At 35.8% G+C, this 18,088-nt stretch overlaps 4 protein-coding genes across 4 annotated transcripts; 2 read left to right on the top strand and 2 right to left on the bottom strand.

Annotated features, from left to right (window-relative positions):
* Window positions 1–2,698: 2,698 nt before the first annotated feature.
* On the bottom strand, window positions 2,699–4,273 carry LOC106350251. The gene is made up of 2 exons (XM_013790160.1): window positions 3,862–4,273; window positions 2,699–3,795 (listed from the first exon to the last, which is right to left on the bottom strand). The coding sequence occupies exons 1-2, from the start codon at window positions 4,271–4,273 to the stop codon at window positions 2,699–2,701; spliced, it is 1,509 nt and encodes a 502-aa protein (XP_013645614.1).
* Window positions 4,274–7,380: 3,107 nt separating this feature from the next.
* Window positions 7,381–8,376, top strand: LOC106351730 (zinc finger protein ZAT8). Its single transcript, XM_013791488.3, has one exon. It carries the CDS (start codon window positions 7,707–7,709, stop codon window positions 8,217–8,219), a length of 513 nt encoding a protein of 170 aa, XP_013646942.1. The 5' UTR covers window positions 7,381–7,706; the 3' UTR covers window positions 8,220–8,376.
* A 2,562-nt stretch (window positions 8,377–10,938) lies between these two features.
* On the top strand, window positions 10,939–12,071 carry LOC106351731 (zinc finger protein ZAT8). The gene has a single exon (XM_013791489.3). The coding sequence runs from the start codon at window positions 11,308–11,310 to the stop codon at window positions 11,815–11,817; it is 510 nt and encodes a 169-aa protein (XP_013646943.1). The 5' UTR covers window positions 10,939–11,307; the 3' UTR covers window positions 11,818–12,071.
* Window positions 12,072–12,231: 160 nt separating this feature from the next.
* On the bottom strand, window positions 12,232–13,960 carry LOC106347648 (ras-related protein RABE1c-like). The gene is made up of 9 exons (XM_013787240.3): window positions 13,746–13,960; window positions 13,587–13,664; window positions 13,442–13,514; window positions 13,270–13,370; window positions 13,104–13,169; window positions 12,931–13,028; window positions 12,791–12,853; window positions 12,632–12,724; window positions 12,232–12,539 (listed from the first exon to the last, which is right to left on the bottom strand). Exons 2-9 carry the CDS (start codon window positions 13,657–13,659, stop codon window positions 12,456–12,458), a joined length of 651 nt encoding a protein of 216 aa, XP_013642694.1. The 5' UTR covers window positions 13,660–13,664; window positions 13,746–13,960; the 3' UTR covers window positions 12,232–12,455.
* Between the last annotated feature and the right edge of the window lie 4,128 nt (window positions 13,961–18,088).

The following is an 18,088-nucleotide window of genomic DNA, read 5'->3' as shown; positions in this document are numbered from 1 at the left end:
AGACAGTGAAAAGTAAGAATATTACTTAAGTGAACTAGTAAAAATTAATAAAGTTCACCGTCGAATCCGTCTCTCAGAACTCAATTTTGAATTCTGAAAACCCTGCTCACTCAATTGCGAATGAATATTGCGAATCCTCAATCGAGAATGAAAACCCAAATCATGTTGAATCGAGACGATCCGAAGGCAAAAGAAGACGGCTCGAGTAGTGTAGGAGGAGAGGACATGTCTATGGCTATGATTACATTATCCGAAGAAACCATCGAAAAATCTGTCGCCCCGGGAACCGACCAAAGTCCCCGAGATGAAGAATTAAGAGAAGGAAGCCGGAGAAGAAGGAGAAAAAGAGGAGGAAGGCGGAGAGGAAGGAGAAAAAGTGAAGGAAGCCGGAGACGAAGGAGAGAATAAGGCCAAAGAAGGGGATGAGGAAATGGAGCCCCGAAAAAACGACGAAGAAGCTGATGAAAGGGCGATCCAATTGGTACGACATACTGAGTCGCATGCAGAGTCGGTAAGTATTCAAATTGAAAACACTCCCTCTAGAAAGATGATTAGTGAAAGATTAGTAAGTGTGGAAAACTAAGTGGAATTTGAAGTTAGTGAAACCAAGAAAAACTTCAAGTGAGTGCGGGCTGAACTAAGTCCAACTTTGTGAAACTATATGTTGATGGTTGTAAGATGTAGTACGTGATCCGGTTTTCACTTGAGTGCAGTTTGTTGATGACGAAGAAGAAGGAATGCGACCGCTGAAGTTACACTTTCCTTCAAGCCAGTATCAAAAGTCTATAAAGCTTTCAGGAAAATGTTACATTGACAATGCAATAAGAAATATACAAACGATCCTGAAAGAGAAGGAGGTGAAATGGTTCATAGAGCACCCACAATTCCAACATTTCTTCCATATTAAAAACCGAAAGCAGAAGTGGATGGGAATGTGGGTTCTCGTTTTGCGATCAGCTTGTGTTGCGAAGAAGTATGAGTTATGGTTTGTCGTTAATGGCGTCCCAATCCGATACTCTCTCAGAGAATTAGGACTCATTTCTGGACTATATTGCCATATGTATCCCCCCAACCATGAGAGGTTGGGTGGTACAACATTAATGAACAAGTATTTTGAAGGGAAAAGGGTAACATACGCTAACCTGGAGAAGCAGATGTTGGCAATGAAATCAAAGCCATCTGAGGATCGTAAGAAGATGGCTGCTCTGTACTTCTTAGCCAGCATCCTCGTCGGAGGCAGAAAGAGTGGTGAGGGAGCATCACCTGTGGACAGTTTCTTCCTGACTGTTGTTGATGACCTAGATGCGTGTGAAACGTTCCCTTGGGGGCGGTATGCATTCGAACATAACTTGAAAGATGTCTCTACCTTCTTGGAGAAATGTGACGGGGTTGCGCCGACGAGTTGGGTTTTTACAAGCTTTCCTATCCCTTTGGAGGTATTCTTAAGCTCTCTTCTAATTAGTTGTGTTATTGTTTAATTGATGTTAATGTCCTTTTGTTGTGTGTTCGTAGTTGTTGGCCTTTGAGGCAATTCCAAGCTTGAGGAACCATTTCCGAGAAAATGTGAGTGGTGCACGCAGTGGTTGCCCGCGGATGTGCAAGATGCAGTACAAACGCAAAAGTAGAACCAGGGAATTCAGTCTGAATGTTGTGAACGATAAAATTGGTAATAGTACAAAGGTAATTGATGTTTTATGTGTAGTTGAATTTAGGAGAAGGGACTTATGAGACTTATGAAAACTTAGTGAAACTAAGATAATTAATGTTTTTTGTGTTTTTGCCACATGATATTGAGAGTATCTTGGTAGCAACAGCAGCTGAGAAGGAACTTCTGGAAACCATAGGGATGGACAAGGAAAGTTGTTAGGCCGATGACGACGATGATGCAGCAGTTGATCGTTGGACGAAGATAATACGGAAATGGAAGAAACAAGTTTTCTTTGAAGAACAGTTCGGCATTGATTTTGAGGCTCGTACATCTCGTAATGAAGGTCAGGTTCATGCAGAATCTGGTCAGGCTCATGCAGATTCGGTCGAGGCTACTGGAACTACTCGTGAATATAACGTAATTAGTAGATCGTGAATGAGAGAGTAGGGGAAACTTTAGTAATTTTCACGTTCAACTTAGTCTAACTTCGTGAATATAACGTAATTAGTAGATCGTGAATGAGAGAGTAGGGGAAACTTTAGTAAGTTTCACGTTCAACTTAGTCTAACTTCGTGAATATAACGTATCGGGAATGAGAGAGAGTAGGGAAAACTTTAATAAGTTTCACTTTCAACTTAGCAAACATAATCTAAAGCAAACATAATCGAATCTCAAACATAATCTCAAGCAAACAACAACAACAGATAGTAGACAAATGTCATGGACCGGACGCATCTCATGGAGTGGCAGGATTTGGACGAGTAAGATTGTACTTCAGTTCAGCTATCTCTGCAGCCATCGCATCCACAAGCTTTAAAGTTTTACTTTACCGGTTTTTGCGATTATAAATTTTTTTGACTCGAGGTGATCCGGATTTCAGAACATGTTAATAAGTTACGTCGTCTTCGTAGGACATTAATTAGTTATGTCATCGCAATTGTAGCCTAAATCACCAATCACTCCAAATCAACAATAACATTACGAAAGTTTCACCAAGATTTACAAACATATAACGAAACCACTTTATTCAGGTTTCACCAAGTTTTACATTCATATAACGCATCTTTTCACAAAGTTTTCACTGATTTTCCTCACATTCAACTCCTTGAGTGCCTTGGAATCCTTCTGTTCTTTGACTGCCTTGTGATCCTTGAGTCCCCTGTGTTCCTTCAGTCCCTTGTGTTCCTTGAGTCTCTTGTGCTCCTTGAGGCCCTCGAGTCCCTTGTGTTCCTTCTGTTCCTTCTGTTCCTTGAGTGCCTTGTGATCCTTGAGTCCCTTTAGTCCCTTGTGTCTCATGTGTCCCTTGTGTCCCTTGTGTCCCTTGTGTCCCTTTTGATCCTTCAGTTCCTTGAGCTCCCTGTGAGCAGTTGAAATAGCTAGCCAAACCCCTATTCCGGATATACTTATTATGACGGGACCGTCTTTCTCCTGCCGCAGGAAATCTTTTTTCCTGCTTTCTTCCCTTCTTTTTTTTTTGTACTCTGGAGGTAAGGGACACTTAGCCGCGACTTCTGGTGGAACCTTCCAATGAGTCATATGAGGCACTGGATATACAGTCCATCGATACGCCAAAGGCCACAATTCAATGAAGTAATAAGTCGAAATGAAAGCATACATGTCACTCACCTGTACTGGTCTATCATGCTTCAAACACTTAACGATAGCGCCTATTGCATGTCTACATGGGAATTTATCTATATCAAACTTCCTGCAACTGCACGTATGCTTCTGCAAATCCACGATATAAGTCTTCCCGTCTTCTCCAATAACACTGTATTCAAGCTCAAAACTGTTCAGCGAAGTCACTATAAGTTTTGAACCTTTCGGTACTCTGTCATGCATTTTGTTCTCCACATGAGGAACCAATTTTCGAGACGATGGTCCTTCTGCTGCATCCTTCCTATGTCTGTTGAACCACTCAGCCATTTTGTCAATAACTGTATCAAGCATAGGCAATAAATCCATCCTTCGCGCATTTTCAAACAGCGCATTCAAAGACTCCGCACAATTAGAGGTGTCTATGTTGTACCTTGCACCAGGGAAATGACACTTCGCCCACTTTTTTACATCGACACATTTATCAAGATACACAGCACACGATGGATACCTCTCCCTAAATTCTTTATACTGCTTATCAAACTCAGTCTCTGAATAAAGCGTCGCAACTTTTCCGAATTATAGTGCAACCTCGTCCCTGGACTGGGCGATGCTACCTTTCACATTGTGCGATAGATGCCAGATACAAAACTCATGTTTAGATATCGGATACACTTCAGCAACAGCTTTTATCAGACTTGTATTTCTGTCTGAAACAAACACCAATTCCGTCGAATCCGGTATAACAGTTTTCAGCGTCGTGAAAAACCACTTCCAGCTTTCGTTTTTCTCCCCATCAACGACAGCACAGGCAATTGGATAATGGTGAAGGTTTGGATCCTGAGCCGTGGAAATAACTAAACAACCACCTTCAACAGTCTTCAGGAAAGTTGCATCCACAGTGATGACTTTCCTCATGTATTCAAAACCTTCAATGGAGGCTCTCAACGCAACAAATAGGTATTTGAACCGGTTGTGTTTATCCAGTACCAAACTTGTTCTTGTATCTGGGTTCACCTTCTCTGACATATACAAATAAGAAGGCAATATTTTGTATCATGTCTTGGGATCACCACGCATATCCGCAATAGCTTGCTTTTTTCCTCTCAAACATGTCGTATCCGACACTTCCACACCCAATTTCCTTTGCACCAGACCGAGCAGGACTTTCGCAGTTGGTGTCTCATATAGTCCCAGATAATCCTTATGCACAATAGCTGCAACACATCTTGGTGTAACTTTTCTTTTCACTCCAGTACTTGAAATTGCGCGAGAGCATGAATGCATCTTCATGTATGTTCTAATCGAGAACGCTTCAGAATTAGCTGTAGCTCTCACACCCCATTTACAACCTTCAGCTGCTCCCCGACATTTCACCACATATCGACTCCTGTCCGAGTTGGAGATACTGATTCTGAAACAGTTCTTCTGTGATGCTCTATCAATAATATCTTTCACAGCTTCTTTACTCGGAAATTCTTGAAACAACTGAAGACCCAAACCATCTTCCCACTCTTTAACCACTGCAATTTTTTTTGCAACACGTGGGAGCTCAACATATTCCCAACTAGGACGAACACCCATAGAGTTATCCACGTCGCCCTCATTGTCCACTCTGTTGTCCAAACCAACGCCCCATTCGCCGTCTTCCCCATTAACAACATTAATGCCCCTTTCGTCGGCTTCTCCATTAATAACGTTAATGCCCCCTTCCACGGTTTTTCCATTAACAACATTCTCCACCCGTTCAGACCCCGGTAGATATATTTCTGCTTCTTCAATGCCAGTTACTAGAGTGAGTTCACCCGGATTACCTTCAACCGGATTACCTTCAACCGGATTACCTTCAACTTCGGGTAATCCACTCGGAAGCTCACTATAGTTCCCACCATATGAGCTTTCTTTCTCAACTACTGATTGTTGCTCCATTACTGGAACTATTTCCATTTCTTCGATGACCTCTACATGCAAAATACTTCTTCTTTCGTCTTTATCCACTGATGTCAGATACACATACACATCTTCATCATCCAAAATATATGATTGCCTCTTAGGTTCTACTACCAGTGGAATGTAACTCATATTCAGCCTCTTTAAACACGGATCTATGCTCTTCTTCTTGCATATCCTCTCCTTCAAAAACGAATAAGTGATCTCATCCAATGTCTTAAAGGATATACCATACAAACGACTATCGCTTGGAATCCATTCATAATCATCTCCATATTTCGCACAATGTCCATCATAGTCGAAGTGTATGTTTGTAGAAGAATAACCCATTATCTGTTGTACCAAATAAAAATTATACAATTAAAGTTAATCCTAGTTATACAGTTTTGCTATTAAAGTAATACTAAATTATACTTTTTACACATTTTTGTCAATAGTTAAGTTTCACCTAATTACACTTTTATCGTTCACTCTATTCATTCCGGATTTCAGCTTTGATAATCCAATTCCATAACAAACACACCATACAAATCCAAACATTCCCGTTATCCTCTAATTGACACCCAAATATTCGAAATCTACTGCTAACAAACCCAACCAAAAGAACAGCATTTCTTCCTTCATTCGAGTCCACTATGATGGGGTTCTAAGATACAGACCAAAATAATGCTTTGCCTGAAGTTTATTTAACATGGGTTGGGGATCAATTTCTCATCCACGCGAGCCGCAATCTCCTTTACAATCGAAGGATCGTTCGTACAAGAGTTCCAGGTTTCTTTGCCTACCCGTCAAATTCGAGAAGAGAGAGAGAATTGGGGAGGAGAGAGAACAATTAAAACTAAAAAACAAAATGAACAAAATCCACCTGGACGAGAGAGAGAGATAAATCGCGCTTTTTCTGATTGGTTAAGTAGAGGAGCGTTTTGATTGGCCAAGTAGAGAGGATTTTGATTGGTCAAGTAGAGAGGGGCACTTTCGACTTTAACCATCAAGGTGAAGAGTATCTTAATGGATAAGAGTATGACAGATCACGTAAGAGTATGTCGGATCACTTTTTGGCTCATTAAGAGTACCGGAACACTTTACTCAAAAATATATGTGAGTGGTGATCTAACAAGGGACCGCGTGGAATTGTATCAAACATGTTGCATCACATCATCTCTCTTTTTCATATTTTCTTTTGTTTTTGCTTCCAAACGTTTCTCTGGTTTCCGTACAACTACCTTGTGAATACTTTTCTTTTTTAAGTTTCGCCCCTTTATTACCACGCGCTTTTCTCGGTGGCGCGTGCAAGCTACACACGTCCTTTAATCATAGCCCTCGAACGTTGCTGCTCTTCACAAAATCTCAGCTAATAAGAATAACTTAGTTTTAAGTTTTACTGAAAAAACAAAATAATGAGATTAATTTGATAAGAATGTCAATAAGGAGGGCATAATGTTTGACTATGTATATGTAGATTTATTTTTATATACACGAAATAGCTAGGAAATTTCATATGTCCTATCCAAACAAATTTGAGAAAGTAATTGAAATTAATGATAACATATATGGATTAAAAAATATCTTTAAGACAATATGATATATGGATAATAGGAAGCTAGTGATTGATAGTAATCCAAGCAGCTTGGCACGGATGTTCTTAAAAATTGAACCAGAAACTAAACCGGATAACTATTTGGGCAACAGTTCAATATGGTTTGACCAGGTCAAATCTGATTCGATTATCTAGTTCAATATTTTTAAAATATAAAATTTTGAAATAAAGTTAGTAAATATGATACATAACTAAAATATAAATAAATATTTAATATAAAATATTATACATATAAACTATTTTTTGGTTCTATAGTTAGTTTGTATGTTTTTGATAGTCTTAATGATTTTTATAAAGTTCAATAACTTTGCGATCCAATCCAACTATTTTTACTGATTTATGGACAAATCAATTATTAGGTCCAACCCGGCTACATGACCGGTTTATAGTTGAATCTGGTCCAACTACCTAGTCGGTCCGATTTTAAAAACATTGCTCGGCCTAGAAAAATTAAACCCAAAAAAGAAAAAATAGAATTGCACAAATCAGAAAAGAGCGCATGTGAATTAATAACTTAGTAGAGATTTATATAATTAATTCATGATATCTTCTAGATTTCAAAATTGTTGAGAGAAATTAAAAAAAGGAAATTGCCAAGAACATTCTTTTCTTAACTTTTTTTTTTTGAACAACTTCTTTTCTTAACTAATGCCTCATTTTTTCTGAGTCTCCCAAGTGTTACGCGTGACGCAAACCTTGAGGTGATTTCCTTTCTCTTTCCACTACTTTCACTTGCTTATGTAGCAAGTCTTTTATGGGCATTTCTGTCTTTGTTCACCCAGTCTCGTTCCTCTATAAGTTCCAAAACAACACAAGTCACATAATAAACAAACAAACTAAAACTCCAATCCTAGAAAAACACACACAAACCCTAGAAGCTATATCAGTGGATTCAATTTAGCATAACAATCAACCATGGTTGCAAGAAGTGAGAATCTTGATCAGACAGTGGAAGACACGGAGGCTACCTGTTTGATGCTGTTATCGAGAGTAGGTGAATGCGGCCGAGAAAGAGGAGAGACTCGCGTTTTCAGATGCAAGACTTGTATGAAAGAGTTCTCATCGTTCCAAGCTTTAGGAGGCCATCGGGCAAGCCACAAGAAGCCAGTTAACAACAGCAGTGACGAACAGTCGTCATCACTTTCTTCAGGATCCGTCACTAAGAAGACCAAAAAGCCGTTGTCGCATACTTGTCCGATATGTGGCTTGGAGTTTCCGATGGGACAAGCTCTTGGGGGTCACATGAGGAAGCATAGGAACGAGAAAGAAAGAGGCGCGTTGGTTACACGCTCTTTTTTGCCGGAGGCGAAGTTTACGACTTTGAAGAAATCGAGCAGTGGGAAAAGAGTGGCGTGTTTTGGTATGGGATTGGATCCGATGGAGAGAGTGATCAACTTGAAGTTGGAGTTGGGAAGAACAATCTATTGATCTACTACTGTAGTTCTTGTTAGTTGTATTTTTGGTTATACAGGTTATAGTAGCATCTTGCATAGAGTCTTATATGACTTTATATTCTTATCTTACCGATCGATGTGAACATATATTTTGATTTTACTATCCAATATTTCTTTTCTTATCGGCTCAATTGTTTATCTTTAAAGTCTTAATTTGTGACAGCTTAAAGCTATCCCATTTGGTTTAGTAACTTATGTTTGGTTCAGTTCTTTGGTTTAGGTCTTTGGTTTACTAAACACTATATGTAATATCTTTCTCACTTACGGGAAATCAATCAAACATTAAAACAATCTTCTTAAACCCTAACTCTCTCTACCATCATGTTTATCATCATCCACCATTGAATCTCTGTTCTTCGGGCTGATCCTTCTTCCTTCATGGTCGTCCTCTAGACTTTGATTTACCGGTTCTCGAGCTTGCGGTGAGCTTCTGGATCGGATCTATCGGTTACACTTATACTTACTGTCTCATAATTAAAGACGTTGAGATGTTGAAGGTTTAAGCTATTAGTTAAATTATAGTGTGGTGCAACAAAATATGAGAAGTAATTGAGTAATTTAACAAAGAATCTAGAGTTTAAACTGTTTGGTGGAATCAAAACCATTAAACCATTAAAAAAGTTTTGTTAACGACGTATAATAAAACTGATGTTTACTTGACTAAAGAAGCCAACAAAATTTAAGTAAATGTGAATTTTCTCACCAACATACAATCCTGTGTTTGTCAATGGAGGCTAGCGATCAATCAAAGAATCTACAATTCAAATTATTTGGTGAAATATAAATAACCAAATAAGATGCTGATGTTACTTCAACAATCAAGTGTCATATATTAATAAAATATATAATATTGTGGATAATGCCAGGGCCGGCCCTAGACTAAGCCCAATGAAACATTCGCCTTAGACCCCCAAAATTTTTGAAAATTTTTATATGTAAATAAGTTCTCAATTTATAAAAAAAAATATTTTAAGTTTCCAAATTTTTAAAATTTTTACTAAATGGTCTTGGGCCTCCAAACTCTCAGGATCGGCCCTAAATAACGCTACATGCTTATGTATTGGGAGATGAATGTGAGCCATAACAATATTGTGGATACAAAACTTGTGAAGAGAAATGTGTGTCAGTGCGTGCTAAGAAAGAACCGCGTGGAATTGCAAATCAAATAATGTCGCATCACAGATCACTTTCTTTTTCTTATTTTCTTCTGTTTAGCTTCTAAACGTTTCTCTCTTGCTAGTTTCCTTACAAACACCATTTTCACACTTCTTATTTTTTTCCAATTATGTCCATCATCCAATCTCGATCTTGGTTAATCTCGAATCATAACCTTATCAGTTTCAGTACGATCTCCTAACAGAATCTCTTCCAAACCAAGATTAGTCTTCAAATTCTATAGAATTGCATCGAAAAGAATAATCCACGATCTTAACGTTCTTAAAATGGTAACAAAACTCATCTTTCTGCTAATATAGTTCGTTCTTCAAGAGTCATATCAAATTATTAATTTGCAGAATCCAAAGTCTTCTGAAGGCGAGTGTTTTTAAATTGAACACATGTTTTTCACCATGCCACAAAAACCTTGCGATTCCGTCATTGTTCTTCTTCTTAACCTAATTCATCGCTTCCTTCCCTTTCCATCTATTCTCCTGAATCTGTTTTTGTTGATACTTACAGAGAAAGGATGCTTTCTCCTCCTCTCTGTTGGGATTGTATTAAGTCCATGTTCAACTCTTTATTATCCGATTAGTACGATATTGTTTACTTTGGACCTAATTGGCAAGCCCGCATGGATTTACTTTTGGTTTCCATCCCAAAAGACCTCGTACTATTAGAGTTGGACATCTCTTTATATATTAGACACTCTTTGTCTAATTCTCCAATGTGGGACTTAGTTTGTTATCTCACATTCTCCCCCTCAAACTAAGGATCACATTCATCTCGTGTCCCACAACTGACTTCCAGAATCTTCTGACATGATTTCTGCTACACACCTCTTATTCCTAACTCATAGTATACCATTCATCTCTCGAAGGTATTTCGGTCTTCTTTTAGATTTCTCGTCAACAGCTCTGATACCAATTATTGGGATTGTATTAAGCTCATGTCCAACTCTTTATTATCTGATTAGTACGATATTGTCCACTTTGGACCTAATTGGCAAGCCCGCATGGATTTACTTTTGGTTTCCATCCCAAAAGGCCTCGTACTATTAGAGGTGGACATCTCTTTACATATTAGACACTCTTTGTCTAATTCTCCAATGTGGGACTTAGTTTGTTATCTCACATTCTCAGTAAGAAAAGAGGAGGACAGAGTGAAGCAAAATAGAGATTTTAAGCTACAATGGTTCCTAAGCTCACACCAATGACGTTCAAATAGTCTTTTCTTCTCAGTCTCTTGCTTTTTCCTCTCATTATCTCTTGTGTTCATCGTCTGGCTTATCAGAGGCGGATCTACATGCACATGAGGGGGGGGTCAGCTGACCCCACTAAAATATTAAAAACTAAACTTGTTACACTATTTACGTAAAGAACAAATGGTCTAGTTGTGTTAGTTCTCTAGCATTGACCCCGCCACTCTATATATACAACTCGATTTGAGTTCTGTTGATCCTTACAAATAATAATACAACATATATGGTCCAATAGGTACGAATTTAGGTAAATAAGAAAACGAATAAGATTTGAACTTATAGTGGATAGATAAGTTAAAGCAATGTTTCTTTTTCGATAACTTGGTACCAATAACTTGTTCTTACACTACAAAATTTGAACATTCCTTTTTCTTAACAAACAATTTATTTCCTTTTTCCGAGTCTTCATTTGTGTTTTACGCAAACCGGTAAATTTCTTTTTTCCTTGTATCGCATATTCCCAATACCACCTTTCACTTGCTTAGGCGACAAGTAACTATGGGTATTTTCGTCAATAAACATATCACTCATCTACCCTCGCCCTATAAATAACAAACCATCACAACTCACTTTAGCACACACCAACTAAAACTCCAACAGTAGAGAACACACAAAAACCCTAGAAGTTTTACGATAATTGTCATTCATGGTTGCAAGAAGTGAGAGTTTTGACCGGACGGTGGAAGATACGACAACCAATTGTCTGATGCTGTTGTCGAGAGTTGGGGAATGCGGCGGAGGAGACGTAGAGGGTCGCGTTTTCAGATGCAAGACTTGCATGAAAGAGTTCTCATCGTTCCACGCTCTGGGAGTTCATCGCGTAAGCCACAAGAAGCCAGTTAGCAATAGCAGCGGCGAAGAACAGTTGGGAATCTTCATCAAGAAGAAGACCAAGAAGACGGGGTGGCATCATCGTTGTTCGATATGTGGCCTGGAGTTTGAGATGGGACAGGCTCTTGGGGGTCACATGAGGAAGCACTGGAACAAGGAAGACTCTGGCGGGGCGTTGATTACACACTCTTTTTTCCCGGAGGCGGCGATGACTAGGACTTTGAAGGAAACGAGTAAAGAGAAGGGAGTTGCGTGTTTGGAACCGGGATCAGATTCGATAGAGGGTATCAATTTGAAGTTAGAATTGGGAAGAACGATGTACTGATTTTTCTTTTATCTTTTCATATTATTTTTATAGACTAGCCAACATATACTCTTTTACCTGACCCATCAACGTGAATATATTCTGATTTTACTATCCAAGATTTCTTTTCTTGTAAGCTATCATTTTTTTTTGGTTTCACATGAGATGGTTTGAGATGTGAATGTTGCAGTAGGTTTTGGAGTACAAATATATAAGTTTAGTTGTCATGGTTACTGTGGTGAAACTAAAGTTGAGAAGTTTCATGATCACTGGCTCAAAGAACCTTAACACCAAAAGACAATCGTATCAGATGTTTGTATTTGAAAAAATTCAATGGAAACTACTGCATAATCAAAATAATGTACATTATTAAAACTGTTTGGTAGAATCAAAAGCTCTAATGGTCGTTGTATTGTTGAAAGATAGGTAAACAACTCTTAGAAGTCAATATACTGAATTAAAGAGCAAAAGAAATATAACTATTCAGTCATCGTCGAGAATATAAGCAACATAAAAAGAAGAATACAAGTTTCGATTAAAACCTTCGTACAAATAGGAAAAAGGCATTTTAGAACCAATCAGAAATGTTGGAATAAAACAAGCAGAGCACCCAGCAGGGACATCTTCGTTTTTTTAAAACTTCAATTTTACAACTTTTTTTAACTTCCACAGCATGCAGACTTCTGTGAGGCCTGCCCGGCTCCAGCGGCCTGGCCTGTTTGGCTTATCTTGATCGTCGCAGGCTGCAATTGAACAAAGACAAAAACATGAAACAATATGCGTATTCGGACGTTCGTTTAACACAAGGCAGGGCAGACAGAGATGTAAACAAAACCTCTGCCTTGGAGTCAGTGTCAGAAAGCCTCTGCTTAATGTCCCTCCCTATCGAGAAGAAAACTTCTTCCACGTTTAAGTTTGTCTTAGCACTCTGCAACACAAATATGTAAGCAACGTGACCCCATCTAGTTTACAGGAGCCGTGCTGTCAGACTTACTGTTTCGAAGAACTTAATTCCGTACTCATCAGCAAGAGCCTGGCCCTTTGCTGTAGGTACAGCCTGAGATCGAACCAAGAAACCATTATTGTTATAATTAGGATCAACCACTGGGATAATGGGCGTGTGATCGATCATACCCTCTTGCTTTCATCCATGTCAGCCTTGTTGCCAACCAAGATCTTGTTAACATTATCAGAAGCATGTTGTTCGATATTACGAATCCAGTTTCTAATGTCTGCAAACAAGGCCAGGAATCTAGTGTATAAAAGAAATGATCATCGCCCAAGTGTGGGGGAGGGGGGGAACTCACTGTTGAAGGAAGACTCGTCTGTGACATCATACACTAGCAAAATGCCCATTGCCCCACGGTAATAAGCTGTTAGAAAAGTAAATGAACAGATCATATATAACAAAAGCCATAATCAATCTATATAACTGCAGAGAAGTTGAAAGCAGACAGAATAAAATCAACAGACCAGTGGTGATAGTGCGGAAGCGTTCTTGACCAGCAGTGTCCCAAATCTGGAGCTTGATACGTTTGCCATCAAGCTCAATGGTTCTGATCTTAAAGTCAATGCTACATCAAAAAGGCAAAAAGATGAAGATTAAGGATATATATAGGTGGAACTAAGTTGTCAAAACACAAACCCAATGGTGGTAATGAAGCTAGTGGTGAAGGAGCCATCAGAGAAACGTAGAAGTAGGCAGCTTTTACCCACACCTACAAAACAAAAGAAGCGTGAGATCTCCAATCAATAGAAAAATGAAATTGATTCAGAGATGACATACATACCACTATCTCCAATCAAAAGAAGCTTAATGAGATAATCATAATCGGCTCTGGCCCTAGCAGGTGGAGCAGCCATAGATTCTAAAGGAGACGGAAAAAGGAAATCAGAGATCAAATCATTTGTATCATTCTTTCATCCTAAACGAAAACAAAATCAAGTACCTAAGGAAGAGAAGAAACCGATGTAGTCGAAGAGCAGAGACAGCGACGGTTATCCGGACGTCTAAAATGCGCCACTCCCAATTTAGCTTCCTCTTCCTCTTCCTCGTGCTTCTTCTTCGTCTACTTCGCGTGCACAGGATTCTTCTTCCTGTTGGAGAGGACCTCGAAGCCTCATGGGCCTTTATTTGTCTGTTTAGACTAAAGGGCAATCGTCTTTAATGTCATTTTTTTAGTTTTTGTCGTAAAAAATATTTTTTTTTTAAATATCAAAATAATCTTTTTAATTTTAAAATTTTAAAAATCTAGGTCCAGAGAAATATGAAACCATCCTTTAACTAGTGGACTATGAGAAAACATTGGTAAATCTTAACCAAAACTAATATATATTAGTAAAAGTATATCAAAACTACTTTCCGAGTAATCACTGTTTAATCTCTGTAGATCGCTAGGCCCATGCTCACCACCCGACTTGCGCCTAGCGTATTTTCGAACATAGGCTACAACACTTCTATTGTTTGCTTAATATATTTAAATTATAACTAGATTTTTATCCATATATTATAAGTGAAGAATTATCTTTGTTTACAAATTTTATATAATACAAATTAAAGTTGCATCAATAAGTTACGTATTTTAAAACATTACTAGAGATTGACCCGCACGTCTGTGCGGGTGCTAATTTTTATTTTTTATAAATTGATATTCCCTCTATTTCAAAATACAAGAAGTTTTAGGATGAGACACTATTAAGAAACTTGTTTTTTTTAATCTAAAAACTATCATTAAAATATAAATTGAAATTATTTAACCAATCACAAAACAAACTACAAAATATGATCGATTACACAATTTTTGATAAAGTTAAAAAGTACATTGAAATATATATAAAAACACCATCTATTTTGAAACATCAAAACCTCACTAAAACATCATCTATTTTGACACGGATGAAGTATTAATTTTGTTTTTCATGATTAGTATTATATATTTTATATGTGTCATAATATAATTAATTGTATAAATATTGAATATTTTTAGGTTTCTATACATTATACTCGAATCCAAATCAAATAGGGTAATATGGTTACTTTTGGTTATGTGGTTATTTTTAGGTTACACTAGAGGTATCACCGCGCTACGCGCGGTTTGTTTGTCTATAAAACTTGCATTTATATTTTTCATATTAAACTTAAAATTTTTAATTATATAACTTATTTGTTTTGATATAATATTTAACAAATTAAAAGGATTATTTTTAAAAATATAAGTTTTTTCTTTGAAATATTGTTAATTTATATTTTAATATATATTTTAGATTTTAACATAGTTAAAAATTCTATTAATCTTTTAGTAATGATGTTAAATTTTATTAAAAGTTCAAATACTCTATATTTAATAAATTTTTAATATTTTCTATTATTTTATGTTTCATATATTTCTTTATAAATAATCTGATTTAATTTTTAAACTATTATTTGAAGAATAGGTAAATGACCTTCATTTCATATATATATATATACATATATTCATAAATGTGTAATCATTTTGAATACTTAAATCTGTAAAGTTTGATAACCAATAAAAATTATTCAATAATCTTTAATTTGAAACTATAGTTTTTCAATATTAAAATTTGTTTGGTATTTACTATTTTTTAAATGATAATTTATTAAAAAAATATGAAATCTGGAGATTTCAATGAGAATGATTCCATGTTTAGATACTACGTAAATGTACTTTGGATAGATTATGCGTATTTCAAATATGCAGATGTTATTAGTCATTGTTGTTGTGTAAAAAATAATATATATATATATATATATATATATATATATATATATATAACATTGCAATATTGTTTGTATGTTTGAGTAGAAACATACTTCCATTACTATTTTACACTCTTAAATTAATTATTAATTATTAAACAGTTTAAAATGAAGTTAAAATAGCGGAAATCAGAATATAAATTTTTCGAGATTTGAAAAACTTTCTCATATTGCATCGATTGGTGATGTTCTAACCTAAATTGATCTTTACAGAAAATTATTTCATAATGCATTGAATGGTGACTAAATTGAACTTTACACAAAATTATTTGGTATAACATTATAAATAAATGATGGAAAATTAATCTAACGGTATATATATGATAGACTGGAAATAACAACTAAAAGAATTACTGTAAATTTCTCAAATTACTCTTTTAAGATTTAATAACTCACAAAGAGGAACATGACTAAAACATGTTTCATTAAAGAAGTAAAAGACTATTCTACCTTTATTTTATAGATTTAAATATAATAATTATTTAAATAAAAATACAATAATAATTTTTATTTTTGAATTCGAAATTTTTTTTTTTTCATATTTTTCAATATTTTAACTTGAAATCCCAAATTATTACTGAAACTAAAAACATTTATGTTAAAATTGTGTAGTTTGTTTTAAAGAAAATTCATGTACACACCCCACTAATTTAAACCATAATTCTATATTAGTTAACCATAGAAGTATAAATGTCTATTTATCTTTTAATGAAATCTCTTTTTGTCATTTTGACCTTTGAATGCTATATTTATAACAAAAAAAATTCTAGGTCATCCTAAAAAACTTCTCAGAAAAGTATTTGTAATGAGCTAATCAAAAGATACAAACATATTTTAATTTTTACTTTAATAGTATATGCTGATTTGTTTCAGTGGTACACACTAAAAGCCACAAAGTTTCATTAATTATTTACTTTATTTAGTATATACAAATCTTGTATGTTCTGACAAATGTTTTGACATAACTTTATTTTAATTTATTTTGATATCAATTTTACAAAACATTTAGAGTAGACATCAAAGTAACTCTTAAGATAATTTTTAATTTTATTTTTACTGAATTTAAGTTTTTATTTATAAATATGATTTCTTTATTTTTTAACAAATTAAACACAATGTATTCAATTAGTTAGTTAAACGTTTTATGATGTTTATCTGAAAATATCATATGAAGTACACTCTAAGAGAATGCTAAAATTGGCTTAAATCGTAGAGTTTTTCTTGCGCTACACCCAACTGCTGACTTATATATTTTAATTTGTTACAAATGTGTTATGTATGTTTTTTATTATCTGTTCCTCTTTTCTACAACATTAACTTAATAAATTAAGTGTTTTTGCATGTAAATGTTAATTACTTTATCATTATTGAGATTTGAGAGTATAATATATATATATATATATATTAAAGTGTATTATATTGGCTATAAAAGAAGAATATATAGTGCAACAAACATAGTTAAGGAGATGAAGATATCTTTAGATTCGATATTTTTTAATGATGTTGATTGATTTTTAATGTCCATTTAGTTATCTGGGTTGTCTAGTATTTGTTTGGGCAGTTAATTTTTCTTAGTCATCTTGTTTTGTTATTTTATAGTATGTTCTATTTTAAGTAAAATTAATGAAAACTTGAAATTTTGGTTTTCTTTTAGCCAGCGAAGTGGAGATCGAATGAATGAAGAGCATCGTATACGTCGGCTATGGATAAATAAATTATTGGTTTTTTCTTGATTCTTCGTTTTTCTCTGTTGATTGGTCATTTTCTTAGGGGGGTTGTAGGGTTTCAAGAGAAAATCAACTGAGAAAGCGTGTTGGTGATGCTTGATTCCACTCTCAACCCTCTCCTATTTATAGGGTATGAGGTGTTTTCGGTTTTAAAACGCATGAAGCTTTGATTGTAAAGGAGGGAGACAGAGAGTTTTTTGGAGGTAATGAGTTAGATGTAAACTGAAGATTCATTGTATAGGTTACAGAAACGTTGAACGGAAGGTAAGGAAGAGATGGACATGAAGATATAGGGGAGGTCGAAAGTTCTGAGAATGAGTTTTGGTGTTTTTTTACGGCGAAGAGAGATATGTTGAATCGTCAAATATGGAGACGACTCCAAACCTCATCAACTTGAACATTAAACGCAGAATTTTGATTTGTTTGGGCTACAATGGGCTTGCAGATAAATTGATTTTTTATTGGACTTGTAGCATTACCTAACCAAACCAAATTAAAAACACGTTAACAATTAATGGAGATTCGGCCGAACTTGTATGCACTTAATAATCAATCCCAAACGTAATAATCAAACCCAACTCGTAGGTGGGAGGGCCCAAACCTATCCAATTTCGTGTGCTGACGTGGAGAATAGAACCCACCCCATTGGAGGATTTTCTGGTCCTATGTGGACAGGCTCATAGAGCTTGCTATCTGCCTTTTAGTAGTGTTATGATTTATTTTGAATTCAAAATACTCAAACTGAATCGGTTAATATTGTAACTTTTGGTACAAATATCCGAACCGG

Source organism: Brassica napus, chromosome A6 (genome assembly GCF_020379485.1).
Source record: "Brassica napus cultivar Da-Ae chromosome A6, Da-Ae, whole genome shotgun sequence".
Lineage (NCBI taxonomy): Eukaryota > Viridiplantae > Streptophyta > Magnoliopsida > Brassicales > Brassicaceae > Brassica > Brassica napus.
The sequence above is the reverse complement of the archived record's forward strand: the minus strand, read 5'-3'. Positions and strand labels throughout refer to the sequence as shown.